The sequence below is a fragment of the Strongylocentrotus purpuratus genome, unplaced genomic scaffold, assembly GCF_000002235.5.
Source record: "Strongylocentrotus purpuratus isolate Spur 01 unplaced genomic scaffold, Spur_5.0 spur5_scaffold_20, whole genome shotgun sequence".
NCBI lineage: Eukaryota > Metazoa > Echinodermata > Echinoidea > Camarodonta > Strongylocentrotidae > Strongylocentrotus > Strongylocentrotus purpuratus.
In genome coordinates this window covers 43,586,893-43,600,358 of record NW_022145606.1, presented here as the reverse complement: position 1 = coordinate 43,600,358, position 13,466 = coordinate 43,586,893, and the positions used below count along the sequence as shown (strand labels likewise).

General features: G+C 41.1%; 1 protein-coding gene across 3 annotated transcripts in view; it reads right to left on the bottom strand.

The window, feature by feature from the left end:
* Window positions 1-13,466, bottom strand: part of LOC100892411 — a 64,368-nt gene that overhangs the window by 40,790 nt on the left and 10,112 nt on the right. For all 3 annotated transcript variants that reach the window (XM_030993403.1, XM_030993404.1, XM_030993405.1), the window contains exons 2-4: window positions 12,359-12,440; window positions 11,796-12,021; window positions 8,732-8,915 (exon numbers count right to left, since the gene is read on the bottom strand). In XM_030993403.1, the coding sequence (XP_030849263.1) occupies window positions 8,732-8,915; window positions 11,796-12,021; window positions 12,359-12,440 (492 nt within the window). The remainder of the gene's footprint in view (window positions 1-8,731; window positions 8,916-11,795; window positions 12,022-12,358; window positions 12,441-13,466) is intronic.

Here is a 13,466-nt window from a genome sequence, read left to right as displayed (position 1 = left end):
TGTAAATATTGATCGATTTTTTTCCAAATTTTGATATGTTTTAGCTGTGATAATTCTCTACAAATGTAGTAGCCACGATATTTCATTTTGACAAAGGAATCATGGCGTATTTTTGCGATTAAAGGAGGCATGTAAATTTTTTACATTTTGCGTGTATTCTCTATGGGACATGACTTTTTCTCAAAACTGGATTCAACATTCCTGTCTTTTGCGAGCAATATATCGACATTATTTCTGCTTGGATTATGTTGATTTTCGAGTATGTTGTAGCTGAGACTATATGTTATCTAAATCACCCCTCATTCTTCCAATACTTCCAAGATCACGCTCATGATCATCATCATTGTCATTATGATGATAATCATTCCATCAACATCATCATGATCATCATGATCATCATGATCATCATGATCACCATAATCATCATCATCGTCATCTTCATTACCATTATCATCATCATCATCATCATCATGACCATGATCATCATCATGATTATCATTATCGTCATCATGACAATCATGATCACGATCAAGTAGTTCATTTACCGGAGTGTTGGCTCAGTCAGTAGAGCGTCCGCCTCACAACCGGGAGGTCGTGGGTTCGAACCCCGGCCGCGTCATACCAAAAGACGTTAAAAGATGGGAGTTGTTGCTACCTTGTTTGGCGTTCAACAATAAGGGATAGAGCAACGTCGATCTGGCGCTGCTCAGTGGCTGCCGGGCTCACGATCAATTGGGCAAAAAGAATTTCCGTTTCGGTTTAATAAAATTTGGAGTGGACTATTAGGCTATTATTATATTATTATTATTATTATTATTATATTATTATTATTATTATCAATACTTTGTGTCATATTCATTAGAACTACTTATTTTGATATTTGTTTGCATTAAATTTGATCATGATTCATCATGTAGATAATTTCTCAATATTTCGTTCATCAGTTTAGTTCAGTTTATCAGTTCATCCTTTTAGCTCATCGATTCAGTTCATTTCACATCAGTTCAATCTATCAGTTCATCAGTACTTCATCCATCAATTCAAGACAGACCACCTAATTCGTCCCCATGACGAATTAAATTTCTAGTATTGTGATTTATGCTTTGCATTGTTTATCATTGTGAGGCCTTATTTTGACTGTTGTTGAGTGCGTACGCTTACTAACACATATTTTACATGTTTATAATTGCACTAGTTCTAGGCCTAGATCTATGCCTGGTCTACTGATCTAGATCTGCTATAGTCTAGATCCACCGATATATTGTTGTATTCTCGTGTTGTGCATTCCGTACACATACACAAGTAGAGATTTGTTTAGCGGTTTCTTGAACCACAATATTTCGTGCCTATGTAAGTAAATCTAAACGCTGTCTAGCTTAGATTTGAGTAGTATTTTCTTGACTGTTATTATTCATGCAGTGGGAATGATATTTAACTGACTTGTTTTAGTACTGTTTTAAGTTGTACTGAACAGCTAGACTCCTGATATTTCGAGACTTGTATTCAGCGGTAATCATTAATACCATAGTGACTAAGTTGAGTCTCCTTTACATTAATGTGCTGTTGGAAGTTATCTATGTTTGATTATTAATAGTAACTACCAAGGGCCTAGTGATACTTGTCTGTCACTGTTGAGATAGACAGAAGAGGTTTCTGATAATTCTGTAATCATTGTATCTTATGTGAAATTATAGAATATAGAACCAGTTTTTAACCATAATCAATTTGTCTGGATGTGATCATTTATTAAGTGTTTTCTTGTCTGGAGGGATACTGCTTTTTAGTAGTTTAATTAAAAAAGGGAATTATGTGGGATTACTAGTTAACACGCAACATAGTCCATACCCCATGTAGTTTTCCAAATTGGTGACCCCGACGTGATCCCCCTGAGATAAGAAACATTTAGTTAGATTACCTTTGCTTATTAATATTTTTTTTTTTTACCATTAGATAATCACATTTCTTACTGATACATTGAATTTAGTTGTGTGAACAGTGGGCGTGGCGCGGCGTCATGACTGAACCCAATACTCTTCAGCACCAAGTTGCTGCGCTCACGAAATTGGTCAAGGAATTGACCGCCACTATCGGTTGCATGCGGAGCCGAAGCAGCAGCATGAGAAGCATGAGCAGCAACAGGAAGCGCGACTCATCCCGCTATAAATCAGCGAGCACTTCTGAAGTTTGCTGGTATCATGAGAAGTGGGGTGACAAGGCTCACCAGTGCCGCCCGCCATGCACATATAGCAAGCCGGCGGAAAACATCTAGGCCAGGAGGTGGGCGCGACACCCCTCACTGGCCCTCTTCGTGACGGTCGCTTGTTCTATGTCACAGATAGAGATTCTGGGACACGATTTTTGGTCGATACGGGTGCCGCGGTAAGCGTAATTCCTGCCAACACCGCTGATAAGAGGCACCTTATGCCACTCGTTTTGCAGGCTGCAAACAAGACGCGCATATGCACATATGGGCAGCGTGAGCTCACAGTGTGTATTGGGCTGCGGCGTTCGTTTAAGTGGTCATTCATATTGGCCGATGTTTCGCAGCCTATCCTCGGCGCAGATTTTTTGAGGCATTACGGCTTACTAGTGGATTTGCGCACCAACCGACTTTGGGATGCCACCACTAGTCTGTCCGTACATGGCATCGCCTCCGACTTACCGTCGCTGAATCTCACAATAGTGCAAGTAGACTCCGATTCTGTCTACAAACGCTTACTTGCCGAGTTCACGGAAGTAACTCGGCCCATGTTTAAGAACTGTCCGTTGAAACATGACGTCACACATAGAATACTCACAACCGGCCCACCAGTTTCGGCACGACCTCGACGCTTAGCGCCGGACAAACACAAGATCGCTAAAGACGAGTTTGGCCGGTTACTCGATTTGGGCATTGTCGAGCCCTCAGACAGTTCATGGGCGTCGCCGCTCCACATGGTGCCAAAGAAGTCAGGCGGTTGGCGACCATGTGGCGATTACCGCGCTCTTAATCGCGTGACCGTCCCGGATCGCTATCCCATTCCGCACCTTCACGACTTTGCCGCACAGTTGCGAGACAAGTGCGTATTTTCCAAAGTTGACTTAGTGCGCGCATATCATCAGATCCCCGTACACCCTGATGATGTGAAGAAGACCGCGCTGACAACCCCTTTTGGGTTATTCCATTTCCGACGCATGCCATTCGGACTACGCAACGCGGCGCAAACCTTTCAAAGGTTTATTGATAGGGTCGTCCGTGACCTGCCATTTGTATTCGTGTATCTTGATGATATTCTTGTTGCCAGCGAGAATCCCGAACAGCACGAGACTCATTTGCGCCAGCTGTTCACAAGCCTCCGTGATTATGGAGTAGTAGTGCATCCTGACAAATGCCAGTTTGGAGTCGAAGCACTAGACTTTCTAGGGCACCATGTGACTGCCCAGGGCGTCTCCCCGATGGATGACAAGGTCGCGGTAATTCGCAAATTTCCGCGCCCTACCTCGCTACGCCAGCTGCGCCGGTTCTTAGGCATGGTTAATTTTTACCGCCGATTTATGCCTAAGTGCGCATCCTCGCTGGCCGCCTTGACTGATTTGCTGCGCAAGCAACCTAAGCGCTCTCGAAAGGCGTTAGATTGGTCCCCTGTGTGCGACTCTGCTTTCGCGGCTGTCAAAGAGGACCTCGCGAACGTCACGATGCTTACATACCCGTCTGTTGAGCTACCTACAAGCCTCGCGGTAGACGCTTCCGATCTCGCCGTAGGTGGTGTGTTACAGCAACTCCATGAAGGGGAGTGGCGACCGCTTGCGTTCTTTTCTCGCCGCCTCAAGCCTCCCGAGACTAGGTATAGTACCTTTGGTCGAGAGCTGCTAGCCATTTACCTCGGAATACGCCATTTCCGATACTTCTTAGAGGGGCGTGATTTTTTTGTTTTTACAGACCACAAGCCTCTTACCTTCGCACTCAAGACATCGCCCGATCGACATTCCCCTAGGGAAGCGCGGCAACTCGATTACGTGTCACAGTTTACCTCCGACATACGCCATATTCGAGGCGTTGATAATCAGGTAGCTGATGCACTTTCTCGCACCGAGATTGACTCAGTGCAATTACCGAACTCGATTAACCTGCGTGTAGTCGCGACCGACCAAGTCGATGACGTTGAGCTCGCTGCTCTGCGCTCAGACACGTCAACCTCGCTCAAATTTGAGAAGGTCCTCCTTCCGGAAGGGGACGCGCACATTTGGTGCGACATGTCCACAGGGCATCCGCGGCCGTATGTATCGGTAGCGCACCGTCGATCGTTGTTTGACAATCTGCACAATCTCGCGCATCCGGGCATTAAAGCTTCGCAAAAGCTTATAGCGGCCCGTTTTGTGTGGCGGGGTATGAACAAGGACATTTGTACATGGGCGCGTACTTGCATCCCATGTCAGCGCGCAAAGATCCAACGTCATACGCACTCACCGCTTGGCACTTTTGCCAACCCCGATGCCCGTTTTGCACACGTTCATATTGATCTTGTTGGGCCACTACCGCCCTCGAAAGGGCACATTTATCTGCTGACTTGTATCGACAGGTTCACCCGTTGGCCCGAAGCGATCCCGATAGCGGATGCCACTGCCGAGACAATAGCCATAGCTCTAGTGGAGAACTGGGTAGCTCGCTTTGGAGCTCCAGCCACGATTACGCATGATCGAGGTCGTCAGTTTCAATCTGCGCTTTTCACTGCATTAGCTAATTTGCTAGGTTGTCGGACCATAGCCACCACGGCCTACCACCCGCAGGCCAACGGTATGGTGGAACGGTTCCATCGGCAACTTAAAGCCTCTCTCAAATCTCAACCCGAGCCGAACCGTTGGCAAGAATACCTTCCTTTGGTCATGTTGGGTATCCGCGCAGCTATTAAGGAAGACATCGGAGCTTCCGCTGCCGAACTAGTCTACGGGACGGCGTTGCGTCTTCCAGGCCAGCTGATAGTGCCTACGCGACACGATACTGTTGACCCCGCGGACTACGTCCAACGCTTGAAGGACCATATGTCTGTTTTAGCGCCTACAGCGACACGTAGGTCACCACAGACCAGTTTTGTACATAGGTCTCTCGATACTTGTACGCATATTTTCTTGCGTATCGATGCTGTCCGTAAGCCATTACAGCCTCCGTATTTGGGTCCGTTCAAGGTTCTCAAACGAAACCCGAAGTTTTTCGTTATTGAGCAAAAGGGCAAGCATGTTTCTGTAAGCATTGATCGACTGAAACCCGCATTTTTGGAAAGCGTTTCGGCTAGGACTACTGCGGCTGACGTGCCTCTAGAGGGAGCGCCTACCGTCTCCTCTCCTCTGCGCACAGCACTTCGCGCAACCTCTGCGCCTGCTCCTGCGCCTGCTCCTGCACCTGCTCCTACGCCTGCTTCTGCTCTGGTGAAATCGCGACCTACTGCGCGTGTCACACGTTCAGGCCGCCACGTCCACTGGCCGCAGAGGTACGTTCAGGTTCACTACATTGAACGTGTCGCATAAATAGTGGTTATTTTCATGTATATTAATGTATTTTGTACATATGTTTCCTTTATATTTTTAAGTGTGTATTTTCGCCCCTCGGAGCTTACGCAAGCTCGGGTCTAGTAGGGGGGTTAATGTAGCGACAAATGTTACAGTGCATTCATTTATAATTCACTGGTATACATATTGTGTTTTTAATCCAAAATGGCCGCTTTAGAAGTCATTGAGAGTTCGAGGATTTGGTATTACGCCATGTCCTCAGAACTGGTTTTAACTCGATTTATTATATAACGATGTTTATTCATTAGTATTTTCATCACATGACCAATTAACATAGATGTACGCGTATTTATTCATAAGTATTTAGATCACGTGCTTAATTAACATACATGTGCGCGTGTTTTGAACCAATCGCGCTGTAGTTGATTGGCGCTCTTCTGATTTTCCTGTGCGGGAATCAGTAAGCTGTTTTAATATTGGTATACACACATGCTGTTATTGTGTTGATTTTTGTACCTAGAAAATTGTATCCAACGAGGATTGAACTGCTACGTCCCCGGACCATTCCCGGTGGACGTGCTCACCTATTTACATCTTGTACGTTTTGCAAGATATATTTTGACTCTCTCGATGTTCAACATTGACGACACTTTAATTCACCAGCAGTGAGAATAGAACATTTAATATGATCTAACGTTTTTCTCACCTGCATTATTGTTTGACAACCTTTTATCATCGACTTCATATATATTGTCTCGACATTTGATTCTTCGACCTGCATCGCAAGTCACTGAAGTTGATCTATTGACATTGACTGCATCATCATTGTATTCATCTGTTAACTGATTCATCATCGTTGTCTTCATCACCGTTGTCTTCATCATCGCTGTCTTCACCAGCGTCGTCTTCATCGTCGACTTCATCATCGCTGTCTTCACCAGCGTCGTCTTCATCATTGTTGTCATCATCGTTGTCTTCAACACCGTCTTCATCATCGTGGTATTCACCTAGCGTCGATCATCGTCTGCATATCCTACGCGATCGACAACCAGCTCGTCGACCACTGTTTTCGACTAGCTAGTTTCTACATCTACCTAGAACTTGAAGAAGATCTACTTTGAATTCAACTCCAATGACTCACGTAACGTTAATTATATTGTGATTTATGCTTTGCATTGTTTATCATTGTGAGGCCTTATTTTGACTGACTGAGTGCCTGTTGTTGAGTGCGTACGCTTACTAACACATATTTTACATGTTTATAATTGCACTAGTTCTAGGCCTAGATCTATGCCTGGTCTACTGATCTAGATCTGCTATAGTCTAGATCCACCGATATATTGTTGTATTCTCGTGTTGTGCATTCCGTACACATACACAAGTAGAGATTTGTTTAGCGGTTTCTTGAACCACAATATTTCGTGCCTATGTAAGTAAATCTAAACGCTGTCTAGCTTAGATTTGAGTAGTATTTTCTTGACTGTTATTATTCATGCAGTGGGAATGATATTTAACTGACTTGTTTTAGTACTGTTTTAAGTTGTACTGAACAGCTAGACTCCTGATATTTCGAGACTTGTATTCAGCGGTAATCATTAATACCATAGTGACTAAGTTGAGTCTCCTTTACATTAATGTGCTGTTGGAAGTTATCTATGTTTGATTATTAATAGTAACTACCAAGGGCCTAGTGATACTTGTCTGTCACTGTTGAGATAGACAGAAGAGGTTTCTGATAATTCTGTAATCATTGTATCTTATGTGAAATTATAGAATATAGAACCAGTTTTTAACCATAATCAATTTGTCTGGATGTGATCATTTATTAAGTGTTTTCTTGTCTGGAGGGATACTGCTTTTTAGTAGTTTAATTAAAAAAGGGAATTATGTGGGATTACTAGTTAACACGCAACATAGTCCATACCCCATGTAGTTTTCTAAACCATCAATGCAAATTGGTTTCGGTTTGCCGCGCAAAGACCAGATAGTGAATTGCGATTGGCTTATCCTGCATGTGCGAGTGACGTCGTCACTTTACTATGAAGCGGGGTTTTTGTGCGAGACACGACAAGCGAGTGTCGATGCCATGGCCTGTCATCGCTGTACATCGCGCCTGGCCCCCAGCCCGGCCCGGGTGGCTCAGTGTTTGCGATCGGATAATGGGCCTGGGCCGTCCTATATATACTTATTTTGAAGAATGAAAATTGTGCAGTATTGATTTATTTTTTTTTAGTATTTTTTTATATATTCATTATATATCTATTTATTAATTTTTATATTAATTGTTTTTATATATTATATATCTATTTATAATTTTTAGTATGCATGTTCCTGTTGAGTGAGGATTTGTCCATTTTGTTACAGATAATCATAAGTTGAGGTTCAACTGCTAAGCTTATAAAGACAGTTGATTTGGAATAATGCACTTACAAATGTGGAAGTTTGTATTTTTCAAGGTCAGTGTACTTCATGAAATCAATTAACCTATTTGAATCCTGCCTTATGTATTTGTGGAATCAGGGTTGAAGTATGCACCAGATTGCACCATTTCAATTGCAAAATTGTAAAAGCTCCCTACCGTGGTAGGGGGACAATTACCCCTTTCCACACCTTCCACACCACCCCCCCCCCCCCCCCCCCCTCGGGGGTTTCGTGCCCTCGGGCTTGGTCGCTTCGCTCCCTCGCAATATCTCACTCCAAACTCTTTCCAAAGGTTGGCAGCCCTGCGATACTACATTATGTGTCTAGATGCTGCATTTATGTTGGAGAAACAACACTTACCGGTACAAGGAATACTAAGAAAGGTCGGGCCAAAAATACAAACCACTCACCTAGAACATAATTGAGAGAAGAATAAGCGATAATTTTCATGGTAAGATACTGAATTGTAGAGACAGTTTTCAGGGTTACACCATGTAAATTCTTACACAGGAAAAAGTCCTGAGAAGGGCTGGTGAGCTCTGCTACGAAGCACTTGATTCTTGACGTTTCAATCAGTGTGTTTTACCTGGCCCAAATATAGCCCCTCTTTCACCACCCTTGTATTCTTTCTTCATATCTACCTGAAAGAGATACTCTGAATTGAATTCTGAAAGGAGACAAGAGTTGCCTCTTGCTTCTAGACACTGAACGTCCTTCTCAATGGCAATTGTAGATGATGACAAGGGTGCCAGTCTAGCTTACTTAATCAAATAGGGCCCCCTTCCTCTTTCTTCACACACCTTCGGTATTCTTACTGGATACTTACCTGAAAGAGATGCTCCTTAATGCATTCTGGAGGTAGACATTGGATGCCTCTTTCTTTTAAACACTGGACGTCCTTCTCGTGGCACTTGTCCACGATGACATGAGTGACCAAAGAAACAAGTGCTGCGGGTTCCTTGATGGGGAAAGTCACTGGGACACACTGCCCTCCACCCGCCTCAAGAACTCTGGAAGTACAGAGAGTTAAAGAGGGAGGAAGGGAGAGGTAGAGAAAGTGAGGGAGTGAGAGAGTGAGAGAGAGAGAGGGAGAGATGGAGAGAGGGAGAGAGAGGGAGAGAGAGAGACAAAGAGAGAAAGAGAGGGAGAGAGAAAGAGAGAGAGAGTGAGGGAGAAAAGAGGGGGAGAGAGAGAGAGAGGGAGAAGAGGATGTGGAAATTACAGTCAAGAACCTGTCCAATTTGGATTGATTTTGTCTATATAATATATAGTGCGTCCTAGAAAAAACGAAACAGAGAAATATTAATGTTTTATCATTTATCACAATTATAATAAATAAATGACACATATTTGTAAAGCTTAGACCCTCCTCTTTCATTTGATGCAACTCATATGATGCATATTTCATGCATGAGTGATTAAAAAAAATTTGAAGAAAGGATACCAAAAAGTTATTTGGCGAGCCGTATCTGAAATTCAAAGAGAAAACCACATTTCTAGAAAGTTCATTTTCTGTCCTTTCATATGACACCTCAATCAACAATAATGAGCCAGGAATAACAAAGTTCTGTTTGTTTTTGCTTGCATTTTCATAATTGTATTAAACAAATTGGTTTTTATTGGCTGGAGAAGACAAAAGACTTCATGCATGGCTGATCGTCAACAAAACAAAGTTTGTTGTTTGTTGCTACGGTAGGCATCCAGTGAAAACAAATTTGTTTAATAAAATTATGAATTTCCATAATTGTATCAAACAAATTCATTTTCACTGGCTGCTTGCCATAGCAACAAGCAGAATTGACAAAAGATTTAACTCCGTTTCGTTGACAATCAGCCATGCATCAGGTCTTTTGTCTCGGGCTGATTGTCAACGAAACGGAGTCAAGTCTTTTGTTAATTGCGTTTGATGCTACGGCAAGCAGCCAGTGAAAAGGAATTCGTTTGATACAATTATGGAAATTCATAATTTTATTAAACAAATTTGTTTTCACCGTAGCAACAAACAACAAACTTCGTTTCGTTGACAATCAGCCATGCATGAAGTCTTTCGTCTCACAATATTTCCAGGATATTTTGTATTTTTGTATTTTGTCTGATCTATCGTCTAAGCTAAGACAAAGTGCTTTACCATGTCTTAGAAGTTTATTGAATACATTTTTTCAGTTGAAATATTATAAATATAGCATCTTGGGTCAACAAGATATAATCCTACGTTAATATAGAGCGGCGTATGGCAGCCGTGCTCAAGCCAGGGTAATAATTGTTTTTTTATTTATTTTTTTATAATTTTTTCAAAGACTTTATTTTCTGCAATCAAACAAAATCAGTTATACGACAAATATGGATAATTATATAAAACATAAGGTATGCAAACAATATACAAAATATAGAAACAAATGTATAATACATGAGTAAGAGTAATTTTATACGTTGGGCCATTGCGTGTATAAAGAAAGAAAGCAGAAGGTCGCCGTTATAAGCAAAAGCTTGAGCAGACGGTCAACCGAGCTAAGATAAAAATGAGTTGTGAAATATTGGCAAAGTAACAAGAAGAGGGGCCATGACACTCAAATGATATATATATATTACAATAATACAATTAAATGTGAATATAAGCAGTTTGATTCAATATAAATAATTATAGAATTAGCATATGAATCTCGTCTTTATAAGGCTACTAATTATACGTTAATGACAGAGATAAGAGAGAAACTAAACAAAAACAATGGTGCGGGTGGTGCGTGTTTGTGCAAGTGCAAGTGTCCTCATGCGCCAAAATGTTGAATCATCAGTATTACTATGTAATGTCAGACCAAAATTTAATGTAGTTTCTAAAGTTTTATAAAAAACGCTTTTATTTTATTTTTTATCTTTATACATTATATTGTGAAATAATGTGTTTTTTTAGTGTAGCTTTAAATGAATAGAGAGATGTACACTGTTTAATATGTCTAGGGAGTGCATTCCAAATTGGGAGCGCCAGGAGGGTCAAATCTGACTGACATGAGCGCTATACAAGAACCCACTATTATTATTATTATTATTAATATACTTTCTCTGTGATAAAAAAAGATGCCCATTATTCATCAGTCAATCGTGAATGGCCAAACGCGGCCGTACCGCTAAATCCTACTTGCTTAAACCTAACAAATGCAGTCGTCGGCAGATCACCACGATTTTTCACATATTAATGGGATTTTAATTAGTTTTGGAGTAATCTGAGGCAGATATATTTCACACATAGTTAAATTCCCTCAAAACTGAGAACCATGCAGCTGGCAGGGTAATTAGCATAACTAAAACATGAAAAACTTAGTAACTTGAGTAAGTTCTGGCTGGACGGTAGGCGCATTCAGACTATACGGTACACCTTGAATCTTCGTGCTCAGAATTTTTTGGGGGAGGGAATTCAAGGTATTTTTAATGAAAAATACGAAGCAAAAAGATTTATGATATGAAGGACATGTTCTTTCCTTACATAAAAGTTCTTTCAAGAATCAAGATATCTATGCTCACTTTTAAACAAATGTAATCAACTAAATCACTGGCACAATAGTCCAATCAGCCACAGACAAATAACACCCTTTTTTGTTGACAACTCTCAAGTCGTACATGATGTGATGTCACAAATATTGAACTCCTGTGCTGAACTTAGCTTCTTCTGGTTTTAGCAGCTTCAAAAGGGGAATTTTCTTTTGTCTTATACTTCTTAACGTGACGTGTCAAAGATTTAAAATTATCATTATTATAATCTGTGGACTTCTGATTGGTACGTAATTTGTCTATTTTTTTTTTTAAGCCTTTGGTGTTCACCTTTAAATATAGATTTCTCTGATGATAAACACAGGAAGAGGGTGGGGGAGGGGCGCACCTCTGTTTTAAACACATACCTTCTCCGAACCGCATCGTTAGTGACATGGAGCAATACTTTCCAATCGTGGAAGGCTCCATGTCCGCTGGCAGCAATCTTCTCCCTCCATCGCCTTGGAGCCGTCAGGAGACCCGGTAGGACGTTCTCTGACGCATCGGCCTCGCTCCACTCATACGTAGACTCCGCCTGCCATTTGTCCTTGTCGAAACTGTCTGTGATAAATTCCGGCTTTAGGATCCACTTTCCTGTCATAAGAAGACGATTTGATAAACAGAACATTCCAATTTTTTGGCAAAAGTAACCCTATCAAAGTTCTCTTTACAAAATTAATATTTTTGAGAAATAATAATTATCATGCAAAATGCATACATTAATTTAATGTAATGCTTCATTTATTAATAATCTGTCTCGAAGTCTAGTCTGAATTGTATAATTTTTTTACAATTAAAAAGCAAAATGCATGTAGATCTATAACATAACAATGAACAGCACTAAATTTTTATAAGGAATAAAAGAATGCTACACGATTTGGCGTGGGAACAATGAAACAAATTAAATTGCAGTTTGGTGTTCACACTTTACCTGATGCAACTCCGCAGATAAACTTCTCACTGCTGATTGGTTTGTAGCTGATGACATGGGTGCACTTACTAACATCATAGGTCTGCAGAACATGAAATAATTACAATGATTGTCCAACGTCACAGACATAGCTTTGGGTTGTTTACATGATTTAAGAAAATAATATGAAAAAATAAAATAACACATGGTTATAGGTACTATGTCCCATTTGCAGGCCAAAAAAATGAAAAATTTAAATTCCAACTGCATTTGAAAGATAATACTAATTTAGAACTTCCCTAAAAAAGGTGGGGCTTGAAAATGTCTTCAAGTGGGAAAATAATGACTATTAGTTGTCAAATCGACTTTAGGGCTATAGAGCCCAAAAGTAATAGTCTTGATTTTCAGACAGACATTTGTACCGAATGGTCATACGTTTTATGCTGCGCAAAGATTCAATCAGTTTAATCTTGGCCAAGAAGTGGGTTATTGATGTAGACAAATGCTCATGTACCCTTTACAACTCTTTTCATGTATGTTACCAAACCAAAGAAGAAAAAAAGCCAGTCAGTCACTCAATAGTGTCTGACAGTGAAGTCTAGCAAGTAAACGGGTTTCCTTGCATAATTTGAATACGAGGACACTGCTAACGTTTAAATTTCACAGATAGGACATACATGACATATTCATAATTCCTGCAAAGTTCTACAGCATTTGAGGTTGGCTGCAAAAGGGACATAGTACCTTTAATAGTGTAAAGTCCCACCCAAAACAAAAGTGGTCTCACATGGTTGAGGACTTGAGCTGCACTATAGATTTTTATTCCAACCACAAAATGGCTGCCAAGATGGCTGACATGCAGTCCATCAAACAATAATAACCAATCACAAGATTGGACAATAAGTAGGTAACCAATAGAAAAGCTTGTAAAAGATAGAGTGCCATGTGCCATGTGTGCTGGGTTGAATAGCTAAGAGATAAGGAAGAGTGTGTGTGTGTGTGGTGCTATAGCAGGTAATGTGCATGAGGATGAATGAATAGGGACAGAACAATAGAAGCCAAGAGCTAGCAGACAGGAGAGAATGAATGTAGGTCAGGAGTGCGCTAAAGCATATCGGAGTGGAAAACT